The 20,558-nt window shown below is 41.8% G+C and overlaps 1 protein-coding gene across 1 annotated transcript in view; it reads left to right on the top strand.

Annotated features, from left to right (window-relative positions):
• The window catches only part of LOC126174888 (putative lysozyme-like protein), a 159,140-nt gene that overhangs the window by 109,337 nt on the left and 29,245 nt on the right, over nt 1-20,558 (top strand). Inside the window, exon 3 of the mRNA XM_049921311.1 lies at nt 4,237-4,344. Coding sequence (XP_049777268.1) covers nt 4,237-4,344 — 108 coding nt within the window. The remainder of the gene's footprint in view (nt 1-4,236; nt 4,345-20,558) is intronic.

Genomic DNA, 20,558 nt, shown 5'->3' with positions numbered 1-20,558 from the left:
AGTCCTGTTCTTTAACCACTGCGCCACCATGTTAGATGGACACTATTATACGGTACTGTTGTGTTCTAGAGACTTCTATGTTTAATGATAACTACGCCTCCATACGCCTTCCAATGTGTGGAGGTCTAATTTGGTCAATAGCAAAACAACCTCTCGACTCTTCAGGCTCCTAGAGTAAACATAGCAGACAAACGGCTTACTGGTCCCGTACTTTTTATCTGCGATGTTTTCTCGGCGAGTATTTCGTCGTTTAAGATGACTTAGCATCCGTGGAACATTTGGTCTAATTTTTGATTAATGGAAAATGTCGGAATCCTTTGAGTGACCAGGTTTCAGAATGCGCATGTGATCAAAACCAGTAAATACATTTAAAAAATCTCTCTTTGTTAACTTTGAAAGTTTATTCTCTCGATTGTTCATTTTCATTAACATATGAGTTTAGAACCTCGCAAAACTGTGGTTGTTTAAGTCTCATTTCTCTCACTCTTTTGTATCCTTTAGGAATGAAAATTGACAATATTTTGTGACCAGTAGTTTTCATTTTAACAAAACACTCGAAGAGTTTTTTTATATTCTAACCAGCCTCCGCATGAAACTTTAGTTCTATATCTTTCTTTAACTTAAAAGTTATGACATTCCAGAACATAATCGTAGGCTGATTAGACGTGAAGGCAATGAGATTCTAAGCCAACTGATACTGATAGTTTTTATTCAACTAGTAAATGCTCTAATAAACTTTCTCGTGACTTCCCTAAATATTCCTTCTCCAATCCTTCTACATGCCGAGCTCCTGCTTCCTCTCTAACGACCTCCATGTCGAAGAGACGTAAAATTTGATGTTTTCTTAAGCCGTAGTGTAATGGTAAATATTTCTTCATTTAAAAAATATAGTTTTTTTACCTTGTTAATATTTCATAAACAGACCAATATAAGAAAGCAAGATTTTCGTAAAGCGCTATGCAGAATCAGTCGCCATTTTTCATTGTTGTTAACACGTACCAGAATATTGAGGAAACTATGAATTTTTATGTCCAGAAATTATTTTAATGGACTTCGGGACCTTTTAAGGCAAAGAGTGTGGCGATATGACTTTGGTTAAAGTTTGAAGTTAAGTTTCCGATGAAATGTTTCTGAGTTTTTGATAGCATCATCTTGTAAACATACCCCAAATTTTCTCAAAAATATCAGCGAAATATGCTGAAAAGACGGCCGGAATCGGTTGTTGTGTCAAATCTTTTGACTGTTTATTTGTTTCCGTAAATACTATTAATTTAGGTATGTACACACATTTGAATTAGTTTTCCTAAGGCGCTTCTGATACGCCAGAAGTTAAACAGTCGTCGCCGATTCTGTATCTATGTCGTATAGAGTAGCGTCAAGAGGAAATACCGTTTATCTCAGTAGTGCAATAACTGATTCATGTTACATATAACGACGGAGTCTGGCATGAGAGCCTCAGTTGGCAACGTTTGCACTGCAAACGATTCCGGTTGCCTTGCCTTTCAACTGTAACACATTTTCAGATACTTTTGCGAAACTTTTCAGCTCCAACATTAACCAACATTTTATCATCGTATTCGACTTTTCAGAACCTTTCTAATACCGTTAAAAAAGGTAAATCGTTCAATTTAAATAAAACTTTCTTGCTGCAACACCTAGGTTGATACGACAAATTACGAGCCCCTCTGCCTACTGTCATTTGCGGAAAATCTTGTTTCGATATCTCGAACTCTTCACAAAATAAAAGGGGTGTATGTTTTACTGTAATATGAAATAACTGAAATGTCACGTAATATCTAACTTCTGTTAGTTGTTGCAGACTGATTTATTGTTTAGTGCTGCGTGCCAAACATTGCCTAAAATTGTCATATGAACCTAAGTGTACTATAAATTTGCATTATTTCTGACAAGTTTGCTGTCGCCTCTTCGATGAAGAGTAGTTAAAATGTTTTGGATTTATTCCAAGCCCATGAGAACCATTTAACTGAGCATGTGGGGAAGCAACATCAGTATTTCGTCACTACGGATCTACGGAGCAAGAAGTTTATCTGTTGTTGCGGTCTTCGTTCACGCACTGGTTTGATGAAGCTCTCCACGTTTGTCTATCCTGTGCAAGCGTTCTGATTTCCACGTAACTGCTGCAACCTATATCCATTTGAACCTACATACTGTATTCGAGCCTTGGTCTACGTCTACATTTCTAACTTCTATATTACCTCCAGTACCAAACTGACAATTCCTTGATGTCTCAGCATATGTCGCATCAATAAATCCCTTCTCTTGGTCCGCTTGTGTCATAAACTTCTTTTCTCCCCAGTTAGGTTCATTAACTTTCATTATTTACTTTCAGCTTTCCTTTAGCACCATATTTCAAAAGTTTCTATTTTCTTTTTGTCCACGTTTCGCTTCCGTATGAGGCTGCACTCCTGGCAATATCCCATTTTTTCTTTCAGCAAAGCTATTGCCACTCTGCATGTTATATCCTTTCTATTTCGTCCATCATCACTTATTTTGCTATTCAAATAACAAAACACAACTTCTACTCCTGAGGAATATTATGGAAGTAATCATCGAAAGTTCCATGTTTTACCCTGAAATGTCGCGGAAAGCAGTCCGAAAATGTTTTTTACGACAGTGCTGTGACGAAAAACTTCCTTCTCATACTGCTTTTACCGTCTAATTTCCTAATTTAATTCTCTCAGCATCACCTTATTCACTTTGGCTACATTCCATTACCCATATTTTACTTTTGTTGATGTTCATTTTTTAACTCATTTTCAAGACATTATCCTTTCCGATTAACTGCTGCACTAATTTCTTTACTGTCTCTGACAGATTTACAACGTCGTCGGCAAACCTCAATATTTTAAATACTTGTCCGTTATGTTAATTCCTTTCCAAATTTCTCCTTTTTTTCGTCACAGCTTGTTCAGTGTATAGAGTCAGTAATATCGGGGATAGGCTACAACCATGTCTCCTTCCCTTCATTTACTCATTTAACTTCATCTCTTACATCGGACCAGGGTTTCACATATACAGTACCTTTGTTAAATCATAGTTACCCAAGAAGTAACAATTTTAATATGACAAATAATATTAAAATGATATGAGCGTCTATCAAGGCAATGTGAGTAAATAATGCTGACTATGATCTACTAAAGTTAAGATTGGCAGTATTTATACTACTGTTTCTGCTTCCACTAATATTGATGTTAGTAATAATGATAAGACAATAATAACAATAATGATAATGGAAGGTACAAAAAGAATTTATGGGTGTGCAAATTAGATGTATTCTGATATAGTGAGTTCTGGGAAAGGGAAATCTGAAGAGACTGTACTAGCATAAGGTACTGAGAAATGAGGGATGATCTGATTGGAAAGAAGTACGTACAGGGGTAAGGAGTGCGTGCGTACAGGGACAATGGTAGTCATTGTTGTTGCTTCAGTAAATATGTCAATCCAGAGTCGGGCTCATTCTGCTGAGAAGGAGATGAGAACGTGGCTGAACGATGGAGCGGAACAGAAAGTATTTTTCTCTTATGGAAACGGGTGTTTCTGCCATGTTCTTTAGACATGACCATTAACATCGAGGAGAGATATGTGGGACAGTGTACGTTTATAAGACAGTACAGAAGACAAAGTGTATGGAAATCTCTGCGCTTGTCTGCACGCAGCCAGAATAGATGTGTATTGATGGTGAAATATGATCAAAGAGTCGACTATCACAGATACGTCTAGCACAGGCATTCGCAAACAGTTTCAGGCCCTATGAGATTTCCTGAGCAGGACCTTGCACGATAACATCGCTGTAATCAATAACTGGAAATTACAGACTCCCTTTCATGTCTACCGACTCTTATAACCGCAGACTGGATTTTAAGTCTTAGATAATCACTCGCTTCCTGCATTTTATCCCTGCTACCTTCAGAATTTTGAAGAGTGTATGCTAATAAACATTGTCAAACGCTTTCCCTAAATCAACAAGCGCTATAAAAGTAGGTTTACCTTTCTTCGGCCTATATTCTAAGGGAAGTGTTGCCTTGTGCGTTCCTACATTTCTCCTGAACATAAACTGCACTTCGCCGACGTCGATTTATGCTGTACGTTCCATTCGACTGTTAGTATTTTGCAACCATGACTTTTGGCTCTGCAAAATTCACACCTGCGTCCTCTGAAATGTTAAAGTACACCTAGTGTAATTTAATCTAACGGCCAGCGTTTGCTACCCCGCAGGAGGCGTTGGCCAAGCTGCAGCTGGCGGAGCAGTCGTACGAGGAAGAGACGCCGCGGGACAAGAGGACCATCGGCGTGCTGCGCCAGCTCTTCCCCGGGCTGTCCCAGGTCAGTACCCAAATCGCTTGTCAGCTGCGCGCTTCACCGCAACAACTCCAGTCTTCACCGCGTTTGGTTCACTTCTTCGGACTGACGTTAAATGTCTTACTCCGATACATATCTTACTACTGCCGGGTGGTTAATATTAAAGTGAAGCTACTCCCGGAGGTCCAGTGCGCTCTGTAACTATCGTATGGCAGCGAAACTTGTAGATACACTAATGTGTTAATGCGGACCCGATTTACACTGAAAACATTAGTTCCAGTTTTTGCCACAAGGTGCAAATCTTGTGCTGTGCACTGTTTGTATGACGGTATGACAGACACTCTGTCATTCGACAAGCCATACAGTGAGTGAATAGTACGGTTATCGAGAAGAGAGGCGGTGCGCTGTTAGTGAGACTGTTTCATGTGGATAGCAGTAGAAAATCTCCGACTGAAAGGTCTGAGGAGAGGCCCGATGTCATTAAATGGCTACAGAAGATGATAATGAAATTCGAAAACACAGGTGAGCTTGGTGTGGAACCTGGATGTGGAAGGCGTCCTACCCCGATGGAAATTACTGACGAGGTTGCTAATGTCGTAACTGACCATTCAGTACGTGCCCCTGGTAGTGCTAGTTCTCGTGCAGTGTCACGAGAATTGTCCATCCCATGGCCAACAGCGCGGAAAGTTTTGCGTTCTGTATTACACCGGTGTCCGTTCATGATCCAGGCGGTGCAGCAACTGAAAGCCCATGATCCGCAGCAGAGTTCTGAATTTGCTCTTCGGTTTCTGGCACGGATCGAAGATGATGGCTAGGCAATATTCTATGGAGTGATGAGTCACATTTTCTACTACAGAATGCTGCTGATACACAGAATGCCGATTTTGGTGTGCTGTTAAACCGTATGTCGTTCACGAAGAGCCACCGCACTCACTGTGCGTGACTGTGTGCCGCAGAATAACAAGCACCTTTATTTTCGTTCTGTTTTTTAGACAATGCACCTAGAGAGCCTGTCAGGTGTACCGTGACGTCTGCACATTATCGAGACCTCCTTGCACAGCATGTGATTGCTGCTTTGTAAGAGCGCAACTGTGTGGAAACCATTGTTTTCGTGCAAGATTGGGCAACACGTCATGTCGCTCGCTTAGTGATAGATCTACTTAATGCAACATTCAGGAACGTGTTATCGCCAAAGGTTTTCCAGAGGCATGGCCTTCAAGAACACCTGATCTAAATCCAGGTGATATTTGACTCCGTTGATATCAAAAAGAATGTATTTACCAGCAACACGTTCGGTCTCTACCTGATCTGAAGGACAGTATTACGAGAACACGTTGTCAGATTCCACCGGAACCACTGCGAGCAACTGTTGAATATACCGTTTTACGGATGCAACATCTCATTTACGTCTTCTGTGCCCACATGGAGCAAATTGTGTAAGCGGTGGTTAATAAGAAAATCTTCATTATCCTTTTCTCATTTGTTTGGCCTTTTCTGCCCACACCTCATACCTAATCCAATACATATGGAAAATATTTACATTCGTCTTTGTTACATTCACAGCGCCAGATTTGCACCTGGTGGCCAAAATTGTAATTAATTCTTTTCAACGTAAATCGATTCCGCATTAAGTCATCAGAATATCTACCAACTTTCGCTGCCATACGATAATTACAGCCCTGGATCTCTGTGATTAGCTGCACTCTAATTATAACCACCTATTTCTTCTACTTCCGATTTGCACTACACAACTCGCGGTCTATTTCTTTGCCTAAACAAGTACCTTCCCGTTTGCCCATATCCCTTCCAGCGAAAATCACAAAGATTCTGTATTACGTAGGGCACGCTATCGAAAGGACTCGAGACACCTCCATTCGCAACAGAGCATGATTCTGTATCGAGCGCTGCTCGAACAACCGCTTGTCGTAATGACACCCTCGACAATAGTGGAAGCGATACGCGAGGAACCACAACAAGCTAAAGCTCTGCTTAAAATCTGACAATTTTGTGAAACAATCCTACACATGTACAAATGCATATTGTATATGACCAAATTTGCAACAACAGTTCTCGTCCGCACGGTATATAAACACTTACAATGATTCTTATGTAAAGGCAGCAATCAACGATGAAAAAAGTTACCCTTAAAAAAATATTACTTGACTCTGAATTCAATAGAATATTTTATTTGTTTATTAGAGAATATAATGATTTACGAAATTACCATTTTTATGGCTATTGGCGAATCAGAATAAAGATTTAATAAGATACCATTTCGAAAACAAGATGGTAACATTCAAATGAAACACGGAAGAACATTAATTAGGAATTCAGTGTTTAATAAATGAAATAAATCGTATTAAACTGACTGTAATTGGGATCATGAGAATGAAAAACTGCAGCAAGACTCGTCGTGGGTATAGTACCAATAAACATCGCTAGAACGTCATATAGGCAAAAGTTCGAGACTCGTTGAATCGTGATTGCGCTCTTTTCTATGTGTATATTAGTTGCTATTTTTATATATGACCTGCACGCTAGAAGTGTTTCACAGTTATTTTATTTATTAATTTCCGTAATACATTAATAGCGCTAAGACATGTCGTGGAGATGATACCAATATTAGTCGCTAGTTCACTAGACGATCGAAAGCTAAAGTAGAGTCCGAGACTTGCCAAGCTGTGACGTAAACGTAAACTGCTCAAGACGTTCGGGTCGTGTTCAAGCACTGCACTACTTTTAACTTCTCGTTTATCAAGGTTTTATTAGGGGCGGGCAAACGATACTTGCGTTCCAACGAGTTCGAGAATTCTCGATACGCCGCAGAGCTCGATATAATATCGAGTCTGCTAGAACAATCGCGTGACCATTAACTCACCTGCAGCGAGTACAAGCGATACGGGAGAAAAATCGAGCTAACCACAACAAGAAGTTTCAGCTTTGCTTAGTAAAGATGGCACAGGTGTACTTTTAAAGATATTGCTTGACTCTGAACCTAGCACAAGATTTTATTCGGTTATTATAGACCATAGTGATTCATCCTAGTGGGTTGCAAATCACCATTTCAGATCCTGTTCACATATAAAAACAGTAGGTAAATAGTTACCGGCTTTTATTCAGCTTGAAAAGAGATTCTAACAGTCAGATGAAACAAGGAAGAAAATTAACAATTAATTGCCTATTACATGAAATAAATTATATTAAACTGACTGTAACTGTGACAGAGAGAATAAGCCACAGCGGCCTGACCCATCGTACAAACAGCACCAACCGATGTTATTTTTATTATTGATGCCCATAACATATGAAAAACACTAAGCCACGTCATAGAAATAACACCAAAGGAAGTCGCTGGGTCGTGGGATGAAGAAACCTCGAGCAGAACCCGAGTTTTCTCGAGCTGTGAAGTAAACTGCCCGAGTAGTTCGTTTTCAAGCACAGCAGTAGATATTATATTACGAAGGACAAATGTTGCACTACATTATTATTTCCGTACAGCATCTATTTTAGGTTGTTAGCATACTTTCTATTATACATCGCAACCACTCTTGGTGTCTACACAAGCAATCGGGGCAGATATTGAACATGAACATCTATATCACATCACTGATATTGTAGTAGTAAAAGAAAACCATTGCTAACACATGATCAAAATTGACGGTAATTCTGGAGCAGAATGTTGAAATGTTTTATCATTGCTATATATAAACTTGGTTCCAGGAGAAGTCTTTTAGTGATCTCAATCACAAGAATTCGTAATCTGTTGGTTTCTTTTTCTCTCAGCGACAGATTTTCTGTCTCCGTGAAGTACCTTCGTTCGCCTTCTAGACAATGTGATATAAAAATAGAATCAGTCAAACCTAAATACGTCATAAAGATATAAATAGTTTAAAAGTTACTGCTATCAATGTTTCCTGTGCTGTTCCGATGTTAATGAGTAAAACATAGATATTAATGTTTAATGTCTTCATTTAGTTTGAGACGCTTTGGTTTTATACACGGTAGAGTGCTGCAGTAATTTTAAAATCCTCAAACTGTACCTTTGACACAGATGAAACTGATAACATTTGACACCAGCATCAATGGACTTTCCAGATGCGCGTAGAACGTCAGTAACTGCTCATTCGATCTGGTATCTCCAGTTACGACAAAATTATTCACATCGTGCACATTTATCTTCTGCGCTCTGTGTGACTAAAAACCACAAATAGCATTTAAGTAGTAAGTTATAATAAATTGTGTTTTTACATTGCGTACGCCAAATTAGAATAACTGGAATAGCAACTGGCTTTTATCAACAAACGAATGGCTGCCTTTCTTGTTACTGTCATTGGTATTCCGTAGCAGCAGCTATACGTGGAAAATTATTCGCTATCTATACGGCTCCATGTCGAAAGGCCGCAGGAACAGGCGCTATAGTGGAAAGTTGTTCATATCTCTATTCCCAAAACTATCTACGTCTGTAAAACAGTTCTCTTGCGCTGATACCATCAACTACTTGCCGATACAACTGCTTCGACTTACTTGCAACCCAGAACTTATTTTTCACTGCCATACTACATAAGTGTGGTGTCACCGCCAGACACCACACTTGCTAGGTGTTAGCCTTTAAATCGGCAGCGGTCCGTTAGTATACGTCGGATCCACGTGTCGCCACTATCAGTGATTGCAGACCGAGCTCCGCCACAGGGCAGGTCTAGACTAGACTCTCAGCACTCGCCCCAGTTGTACAGCCGACTTTGCTAGCGATGGTTCACTGATTACATAAGCTCTCATTTGCAGAGACGACAGTTTAGCATAGCCTTCAGCTACGTCATTTGCTACGACCTAGCAAGGCGCCATATTCAGTTACAATGTCTTCTGAACAGATAATATTGTGACTCATGTACCGTCGACGTTCATCATTAATGGATTAAAGTTAAGTATTAAACTAATTACGTCCGCTTTCTGAATTCTAATTCCTTGTCATGTTCCAGACCTCACGTCAGTATAGTCCTTCCCTCGTCACGCCAGCCTGCGTGAGCTAAAACGCGTGCATTTCGGCCTCCTCTCGTAACACGGTGTTGGCCCTTCTGCCAACACAACAATAAGTGCAGGGAAACTACGTTCTAGCAAAAAGTAATAGTATATGTTAGTGGTTTAATGGAGCTCAAATTGAGATTAGCGGCACTGAAGCGTAATATACACTGTTGCGCAAAACTTACGAACGGGAGTAACTTCCGCGTAATGTGTCCGCAGGCGTCAGTCAACTCATGCTAGCTAGTAGGTAAATGATTTTCCTGACCCAACAATTACATACAGTGCTAATGGCATTTATAATTTTCAATTAGAACTATTACACCATTTTATAAGAAGCTTGTTTCTGGATTGCCCCAAACGAAAAAGTATATAGCTCGAACTTATATATAAATAAAAGAATAAACGATACGGAGGATATTTTCTTCAGTGAAAAGGGTAAGTGAACCAAATGCATGAAGACTGGACAGCTTAAATAATATAAGTCGTATAAGTATCTATGTGAATAAAAAATATTTATTTATTATCAGTCATTATAACATTCAATGATTTGTTTCTAATCGATAAATGCATTTGTCAATTTATATTAGAAAACTCACATTTTTTATTGTCTTTATAGATGTGACGCTTCAGGACGGCTGTTGTTACAATGTTGCTGTTGTTTGTCTACCTGTCTATTTATGTCTTCAAGCCGTGATGGCTTCTCACGTCTTCTCAAACGCCTCCGCGCGTATGGAGTCTTGAACATTGGGAGTCAGTTCTTCGTCTCTCTGACCAACAAGAATTTGTTTTGCAGTTACTTTTCAATTCATTTCTTTTTACAGATTTCAGAGTAAGAGTGCTGCTTACAATATTTTGTGACATTCTAGATATATTTGTTACCGTGAGATACAAAACTGCGGAAGGAAATGGAGTTCTATGATAAATTTCCCTCAAATTAACCGAAGTATTTCCCTGGACGTTTCGGTGACGAATCCTGTACCCTAAGACATTTTCCGCTGCACCTGATAACTGGTATGTATCTCATTCCTACAGCTTAAAGTTCACTTGAACGAAGGTGGCATTTTGTAGGAACTTAGGAACTGTAGGAACTTACTTAGGAACTGTAAAGACAGCTTAACCACACTCCACAAACACAAAGTTCACTCTTATTTTCTAGCACTTCGCCCTTATACGAGCTACAATTGGAGAAAAAAGCTTCCTACCTCTACCGCAGCTGTACTACATAGCTTTACATTGCCAACTGAAATGTCAAATGCCGAGTTTCTGGGGATCCGCTTTAGCTTTTTGAATCCTCTGAGGAGAAAAAAAGCTACATTTTATTAACATTAAAATGCAGAAAAATCATACATCAGTGACATTATTGCAAAACCAGATAATGATATTAGATTTCGTCTATACTTGGGGTATTCGCAAAAGGTATATTGGTGTTTCTTTTAGGTGTCATGGCAGCCGATCTCATAGATTTTAAGGATACAATATTACTGAAATCGCTCCACATGTGAATTTTATGAGCTACGGAAATAGACATAACTCTTATGCGGTCAGATTTTAAAATAAATTTGGAGAAGGCACTGCTTTCGTTGTTATGCAGGGACGTAATGTCGTTTGTTCACTTCCGTATTCGGTATTGAAGAGGTTAAGGCGAAATGTGGAATTCCATTAGCGTCTCCGAGGCGAAATAAAGAGCAATATTAAGCAGTATTTCTCATCCCCAGGGAATAAAATGTTCAAGTTGTGATGATGAAAATGGTTCCTGAAAGGAAGTCACATAGCTACAGACAGCAAAAGTAATGAGCGGAAGCAGGAGAAATATACTGGTATTCTCATGCTGATTTTGAACCTGCTATAAACAATCAGGTTCTTCTGCAGGGTACTTCTTTTAACCTTAATTCTAGATATCACATACAAGTCTGAATTATTTGCTTACTTTAAGGTATCGGTAGGCATTAAAAGTATGTTATAAATTCTTATAGCAATAATTTGTAAACGTTAGACATTAACAACATGTCACTCAGAATACCACTTAATTATTTTCCAGAAAATCAACACCGGAAATATCTATAGTTATAGTTCAATACTTCAGAAATACTGAAACTTTAAACTTAGTAAAATGCGCTTTTTTCCTTGGATCAACCACAAAACAAATTCATTTTGCCAAGGAAGAAAGTGTGTTTATGAAATATATAAAATTTTATGTGAAATAATCATACTGCCGTATGACAATGACGTAGACAAGCCCTTGCGGTTCCCCACAGCATTTTATTATTTAATACTTTAGCTTTCAGACCCCTCAGGAATGCTAGTCAGGTAAGCGTATCGCAAATACGCAGCAAACAATTCCTCCTCCCACACAAAAAGAATAAAAAAAACTAAAATCGTCGCACAGACTTATTTTGAGAAGACTCGCACATTCCTTCCAACGACTAGTACTGACGTGCCATCATTATAAGACAAAACATAATGAAAGCTTTCCCGACGACTAATGTTTTTTGTATTCACTGTGCTTGAATTATTTGCCACAGCAGCCTTGGCTCTTCGAATAAAAGGTGGTCCAATACGATTGTCTCATTGTATTTCTGGTCCCTTAACCATTTTCTCCGTCGTGTGACGCAGTGGTTGAACACTGTTGTTCTCTCTTAGAGAATATCGGTAGTCGTTTGTTGTGACTTCTCGTACTCTCTGAAAGCTACTATACGTTAATGCCACGATGATTCGTCCAATAAAGTAATGATTCAGTTTTATCTTCCCCGCCCACACTTTTTTTTTTTTCAAGTAAGTTAAAGATCTGCTGTTAATGACATTCCAGTCAATGAGATGTCGGATATTTATGAAAGTCTGTTGAAAATAGTGTACTTCCTCCTACCTTCTACCGATCCGTGAACAGATTCACTCAGCCAATTACAGGTGGACCCATGGTTTACAGTAAAATCCCAATTACTGTACAGTTTCACGACTGCAGCAGCTACACAGCATTTGCAAATGTGAAGGTCATTCTGAACTCGGATAACGTACGGGACACCAAGCAGAACACGACAATGCAGCTAGTGAATGTATGACCAGTCGTCGTTTCGTGTTTTCGCAGCCTTTAAAAGAATAGACGAGCAACCATGCTTTGCGTGCACGTGTTTGACTATTCTGAGAGCCATCAGATCTTTATTTCCCCTCGCATCTGAACTATGGACAAGAACAGCACAGACGGTATTAGTCATTACTTTCCACACAGCACTTTCCCGACGTCACCAGTCATCTTGCGAGAATGTATACTTAGCGTGCTTCTGACAATATTTTTGCTGGTGGTTTTTCCTTCTCCTACTACTCACAATCACTTTCGCAGTGTCTAATGTCAAACATTGCACTCTGAAGTAGCGTACGCAGAGCAGATATCGTAGCCTTTATATTTCCCACAGCAACTACTAGCCGCTGAATACTGTAATACACATACTGCAGTGGGATGAAACAAAAAGATTATGTACTTTAATGCAGTGGATATCTAACAGAATAGGACTTCAGAATGTCAGCGAACCTTGTTTATAAGCGAAATTTCGAACATACATAAATTAACTGTTATACAGATACGAAAAAGCATGAACGAAAGAATTATTATGATATTGTTTTTAAATCTGAATATCGAGGAGCAGAAACTGTAATATGTTCAACCTATGAGCTTTCTGCCACTGTCCCTCGGCCTATTTCCTCACAGACACAGTAGCTAGTCTCTTTTCTCGCTTGGAACCCCAAAACCCAAGGTGTTTTGAAGAAGTTCATTTACATAAGTCTGATTTTTCCGGGCGTAAAAAATTTTTGAGATTCTACTGCCTTTCCGGAATTATTCAGCCACGCTATAACGGCCTCTTAAGCTCCTCATAACAACTTTAGCAGAGCCACCAAGGTAAAGAGCTACTTGTCTAGCGCCGTACGATAATGTAAAGCATATTAATATTATGGTTTACAAACAGGTTCAGATGGCACTGAGCATTATGGGACTTAACATCTGAGGTCATCAGTCCCCTAGAACGTAGAACTACCTAAACCTAACTAACCTAAGGACATCACACACATCCATGCCCGAGGCAGGATTCGAACCTGCGACCGTAGCAGTCGCGTGGTTCCAGACTGTAGCGCCTAGAACCGCTCGGCCACGACGGCCGGCTTACAAACAGGGAAAGTCTGAAGTAAGTACTTTCCCCACAAGACATTACATTTACAGAAAAACACTGAGGAACCAGAAAGTGTTAAATTAGTTAGGTGAATACTGATAATATAATTTCTGAGGTAATTTGAAAGCATTATAGGCTGCGGGAGAAGAAGTTATGACTCAGATAACATGATACGCAAGATGAAATAATAAAAATCAAAGTTGAACAGTATAAAATATAATACTGATCGTAGCGCTAGAGGTACGGTAAGACCTGCGTGAGAAATTAATTCCTTTTAAGATTTCAGATTTTTTTGTCTTTGAGTGCACCAGAAACATAATCTTTCCATTGAAAAGTTCACACAGAATGTTAAGTGTTGATAGTAAAAAATATCGGGTATAACGGGACGCACAAAAGAAACTCAGAAACAGCTAGTGGGAGGAGCATCCTCCTCCAGACAACCAGTACGAGAGCAGGCAAACCCTAATATTTAGGGCCGCATAACGGAGGATCGGCCAGCAGCTAAGTATAATGCTTAAACATTTACCCTCCAGGACACTTAGTTACCCTATCGTGCGTTTCCCTAATTAAATGAAAAAGCATTTTGGCTATAAACAGCACTTCAGCCCAGATTTTTGCCTCTTCATTCCAGAACACAGGAAATCAAATGATTGTTGAAGCTGAAGTGGAAGTTTTAGCCCCCAAATCTCTAGATTTTTGGTTCGATCCGCTTCCGTCATTAACAGTTTATTGCAGCAGTTGAACTAATCATTCCTGCTAATTCTACTTGGATCCGATAAATACGAAACTGCTCTGTCATTCGGATTTTAGTTTACATTACAGGTCGGTCGGCAATTGTCTATAAGTAGAAGGAACTATGCCATTTACAAAAGATGTTTTGTAAAATAATTTTATGCATATTCCGCATTGTGCTGCCACAGCTTTTAATGCTATACGTTACATGTAAAACGTCACTTCAATTGCAGCTGAGATCGTGTTTTACTTATACTTCATCGTTTCATAAGTATCTGATATCTTATCGACTGGACTCTGCCTGATAACAGATCATTGAAAATAAACTATAGTAGGAAGGAGGAAGACATGGAGACTGAACCGTGACGTAACTAGGAGGATCATTGTGGCGTACATCTGAAGTTAGAGGAGCCGTAGCAAGACTCAACAAATGATAAAGTTCAACAAGAGAGGACAACAGTTCGCAACTATTGTTTGGTGACTAACATTCAAAGTCAAAGGTCAGTCATATTCTGAGATTACGAGCCTTAAGGACCATGACAGACCACATTGTTGTACAAGGCATAGTCGTAGTGGTGTTGCAAAGGTGATAGAAAGGAGAAGCCCGTCCCCACACATAGCCAAATTCTTTCAAACACTACAGGGCCCCTCTCGATTAACGTCGCCATCTGACAGATTGATAAGCCGACAACGTGTCAAACGGCCTCACTTCATGGGGCACTGCGGAGAGGCTTGACAGGTATCCTAGCGATTTCCGTCGGGTCTGTGTGACAGAGACCTTCAGTCACTATCTCTTCTCCTCTTGCCGACTACATACCGGTGATAAAAATTTCTTCGACCATCAGGATTCGATCCGATTACCTTCACGTCGAGAGTCACCACATTTAAGCAACCTTTGTCGCGGATATGACTGATTCTAAAATGGTTATTTTTTCTAAGGTTTTCAAAGACTACAATTTTTTTTACCTGGGCACGTATGATGACTTTTGCCTCCTGCAGTGCTTTGTGTTTGTGGAATAGTCCTTGATTTTGATTCCACGTTAAACTTTGAGCCTCTGTAACTGGCACACTTAGTGTATGAAGTCAGAGGAAGGCACACCAGCTACAAGAGGAGCACGGCTAGATTGGAGCGTCACGAACATAGCGGATGCGTGACACGTCTGCACGAAAAGACATACATGGCCAGTTATTTCTCTGTTTCTGCCCCAAAATCCAATCTTCTGGCAATTGACGACGCCGTGTCCTGTTCCACGCAAGTACATAAACAAGTGGAATGCGGCTTTTCACATAAAATTCAAGTGATACATTCCCTTGTTATGCATATCTCTGACCTCTCCCCCAGCCGTCTTCAAAGTCGCATGCCCACCTCCAGGTTGATGAGAATCTTGGTCAGGCGTGGCTCGTAATAAAAGGCGCTGCGGCGGGGCCGCCCCAAAATAAAACATGCATTAAAATAAATTTCTCAGTAACAAAGCACAGAATTTAAATTATCAGATCGCATTTAACGTATTTCCCACAGGATTTGAATAAAGCCAGTGAACGTTTTTGGAACTGTTTGACTGTGATATTTATTATTGGTCACAGATTAACCACTTGAAAATGACTTAAAAGTCGGCACTGCAATTGTGGAGATTAGAATCATTAGTGCAGCCCTTGACGAACATCTTGTCATTTACAAAATTCCGCGAGACTGCGAACCAAGAAAAATATGGTTGTGTTGATTGCTTTTGCATTACAATGAGGTGACAAGAGTCATGGGATACTTCATAAAGACGTGTCGGACCTCCTTTTGTTCTGAGGCAACTTGACGTGGAATGGATTCAACAAGTCGTAGGGAGTCCTCTGCAGAAACATTGATTCATGCTGCCTCTATAGTCGTCCATAATTGCGAAAGTGTTGCCGACGCAAGATTTTGTGCACGAACTGACCTCTCGTTTATGTACCATAAATGTTCGATGGGATTCATGTCGGGCGATCCGTGTGGCCAGATCATTCGCTCGAATTATCCAGAATGTTCCTCGAACCAATCGCAAACAACTGTGGCCCAGTGACATGACATCGTTGTTTGGGAACATAAAGTCCATGAATGACTGCAAATGGTCTCCATGCAGCCGAACATAACCATTTCGAGTCAATGATCGGCTCAATTGGACCAGAGGACCCAGTCCATTCTGCTATGCCGTCCGAACAAGACACAGTCAATGCAAAAGCGCCACAGACGCGAGCTATAGAGACTCAGCACTTGCGCGAGTTCCACCAGCGTGACGGGTGGCGCTGAGGATGAAGATATCGACTTGACGTCGGCCACTTGCCGACCGAGTGCAATTCACCAATGCCCGCACTATAGCGGGCAGAAGCCTACTCGGAAAATAGAAGAGCGTCTCTCGGCCACTTGGTTACAGATCATCGTCCAGGGCTCACTTAGACAGGGAACGTCATATAGTGAACTCTTAGAAGTGAACAGACATTTGTTGCAGTTGCATTTGCTATGTATTGTGAAGTCTATCGACGATTATTGCACTTAGCCATTGAGGACTTTTTTGTGTTATATTACATGAAGTGTTGCAGACTTAATCAACCAACAAGTCACAAAGATAAGTAAACCTTTTAATTTTGTGTCACTTTGTTACTAATTTGTCGGTGTGTTGTAGAACCTTCGTTCTCCTATCATGTTACCTGGTTCTGGGACAGAGCTGTGTAATAGTGGCAGGGAGAAATTGTCTTAGTGGTGTACTGCACCAGAAGCCGTTTCACGAACCCACAAACTCGGCCCTCCACAGCAGTAGCGACGAGGCCTTCACAAAACTGGCGACGAGGGTTTACAACACATTCTATGTAAACACAGCCCACACCATTATGGAGCCACCACAAGCCTGCACAGACCTTGTTGAATAATAGAGTCCATGACTTCGTAGGGTCTGAGCCACACTCGAACCCCACCATCAGCTCTTACCAACTGAAATCGCGACTCATCTGACCAGGTCACGGTTTTCCATTCTTGTAGGTTCCAACCGGTATGGTCACGATCCCACCAGAGTAGCTCAGGCCGCTGTGCTGCTACCAAAGGCACTCGCGCCCGTCATCTGCTGCCATAGGCCATTAGCGCCAAACTTCGCTGCACTGCCCTAACAGATACGTTCGTCGAACGTCCAACATTGATTTCTGTAGTTATTTCATGCAGTGTTGCTTGTATATTAGCACTGACAGCTTTGCAAACGCCGCTGCTCTCGGTCGTTAAATGAAGGCCGTCGGCTACTGCGACGTCCGTGGTGGAAGATAATTCCCGAAATTTGGTGTTCTCAGCACACTCTTGACACTGTAGATCACGGGATGTTGAATTCCCTAACGATTTCTGAAATGGAACGTCGCATGTGCCTAGCTGCAACTACCATTCCGCTTTCAAAACCTATTAATTCCAGTCGTGTGGCCGCATACAGTCGGAAACCTTGTCAGATGAATCACTGGAGTATACAGGGTGAAAAGTAATTAAACCGACAAACTCTGGGAGGTTGTAGGGGACATCAAAACAAATATTTTTCCCTAATGTCATTTTTTCCTATGAGGATTATTTAAACCGGTGGAGGCCGTATTACGCTCTTCAGTTGTTAGAGGCCGTATTACGATCTTCAGTTGTAGGCAACTGCTGTCCACCAGTGTAGTAGTGCATTGTCTCTGTTTACTAATGGAGCGATACACCTGGAGTGAGTACACTGATATGGTTGGTGCGTACTACGTAGCGCACCACAACAGACGAGCTGCACAGCCGGTTTATCAAAAACAATATCCTAATCGCCGTATCCCGCATCATACGACCTTTGCTGCTGTGTACCACTGTCTGCATGAGACCGGGTCATTTAGCAGATTACCTGGACAGGGACGCCGTCGCTCGGTAAGAGCGCTGCAATTTGAGGAAGCTGTCTTGCAGCATGTGGAGCGGGATCCTTCAATCAGGACTCGTGCAATTGCACGTAACATGGAGACGAATCAGACGAATATAAGAACAGTCCTTCGAGAGCAATTGTTACGTCCATTTCACTTAACAGCGTGTCCACAACTAGGAACCAATTGATTATCCACGCAGAGCACAGTTTTCGCAGTGGTACCTGGAACAATGTGAAATGCATCCTACATTTCCATCCTCTGTGTTGTTTACCGATGAAGCAACGTTCGGGCGTGATGGAGTCTTCAACATGCACAATTCTCATGTTTGGAGTGAGGATAATCCACATGCCACAGTTTCTAGCTCACATCAAGTGCGGTTCTTCCTTAAATTGTGGGTCGGTGTTGTTGGGGACTGTTTAATTGGACCGTATCTGCACCTAGGCCATTAAATGGCAGGCACTATTACAATTTTCTCGCCAGAGCATTGACAAAATTGCTGGAAGACGTCCCGCTCCCTGCAAGACAACGCATGTGGTTCCAACATGACGGGAAGTCGGCACATTTCAGTCGTCGTGTGCGTCGATTCCTGGACCGACGGTTCCCAGAAACGTGGATTGGCAGAGGTGGTCTTGTACCATGGCCTGCTCGATCCCGATATATGTCCCCTCTGGACTTTTTTGTGTGGGGAGAAATGCGCAACCTTGTTTACGCAACTCCTGTTGCATCAGAAGAGGATCTGGTTGCCCAGATAGCAGCAGCAGCAGGAACAATTCAGGATACTCCTGGGGTTTTTGCCCGTGTCAGACAGAACATGATCTGATCAATGGAGGCATTTTTAAAAATCTACTGTAATTAATATTGGGTTGTGTTAATGTGGTGTGTGTACTGTAAGACGTTCAGTACACACACCATCAGATTATTTGACTTGTCGCTCTAACGAAGTAGGCGAGTGTCAGCAATATGTCTCGTTGTGTTATTGTGGCGTGTTTATTTTCTGCCGTTAGGTCAGACGATAGAAATCCCACTTGCACGCTTAGAGTAGCAGATTGACGGTGACCAACTTTAAACAGAAATTGATTAATTTTCAGACACATTTATTAAAATAATAACAAGCATAAAAATTAGTTAACTTGGTTCTGGGTGCTATTTACAATTGACAATCTGGAGTTCCTTTGGTATTGGTACGTTAATCTTATTCTCACATATGTCTCTGATATCTTACAAAAGTGTCAATACATTATGTACATGAAATGGTAATCTTACTAGGCGCAGACTGAAACTTGACTATAGACTGGTACAGACTAATGCAGACTGGTACAAGCTGGTGCAGACAAATGCAGACTGACTAATCGGAGGTCTGTACACTCGTTATAATACCTCGCGCTTTCATGTATCACTGGGCGAGTGTGATCCGCGAGGAGAAAAGGTTCTACGTTAGCAGCAACCTCATTGGCTGCGTTACGTATTAATACGCGGATCGGCGGAAGCAGAATTTGGTCCGTCTCTATGACAGCGTCATCTCGTAGTGCGGAGACGGATCGAGCGCTGCGCCTGCTGTTGTCGTGCTCAGCGGGGCGCGCTCTAGTGGAAAAGTTGTGTACGCGCTGACTACGCGGAACTACACTCCTGGAAATGGAAAAAGGAACACATTGACACCGGTGTGTCAGACCCACCATACTTGCTTCCGGACACTGCGAGAGGGCTGTACAAGCAATGATCACACGCACGGCACAGCGGACACACCAGGAACCGCGGTGTTGGCCGTCGAATGGCGCTAGCTGCGCAGCATTTGTGCACCGCCGCCGTCAGTGTCAGCCAGTTTGCCGTGGCATACGGAGCTCCATCGCAGTCTTTAACACTGGTAGCATGCCGCGACAGCGTGGACGTGAACCGTATGTGCAGTTGACGGACTTTGAGCGAGGGCGTATAGTGGGCATGCGGGAGGCCGGGTGGACGTACCGCCGAATTGCTCAACACGTGGGGCGTGAGGTCTCCACAGTACATCGATGTTGTCGCCAGTGGTCGGCGGAAGGTGCACGTGCCCGTCGACCTGGGACCGGACCGCAGCGACGCACGGATGCACGCCAAGACCGTAGGATCCTACGCAGTGCCGTAGGGGACCGCACTGCCACTTCCCAGCAAATTAGGGACACTGTTGCTCCTGGGGTATCGGCGAGGACCATTCGCAACCGTCTCCATGAAGCTGGGCTACGGTCCCGTACACCGTTAGGCCGTCTTTCGCTCACGCCCCAACATCGTGCAGCCCGCCTCCAGTGGTGTCGCGACAGGCGTGAATGGAGGGACGAATGGAGACGTGTCGTCTTCAGCGATGAGAGTCGCTTCTGCCTTGGTGCCAATGATGGTCGTATGCGTGTTTGGCGCCGTGCAGGTGAGCGCCACAATCAGGACTGCATACGACCGAGGCACACAGGGCCAACACCCGACATC

This window comes from Schistocerca cancellata, chromosome 3, assembly GCF_023864275.1.
Source record: "Schistocerca cancellata isolate TAMUIC-IGC-003103 chromosome 3, iqSchCanc2.1, whole genome shotgun sequence".
Classification (NCBI taxonomy): Eukaryota; Metazoa; Arthropoda; class Insecta; order Orthoptera; family Acrididae; genus Schistocerca; species Schistocerca cancellata.
The sequence above is the reverse complement of the archived record's forward strand: the minus strand, read 5'-3'. Positions and strand labels throughout refer to the sequence as shown.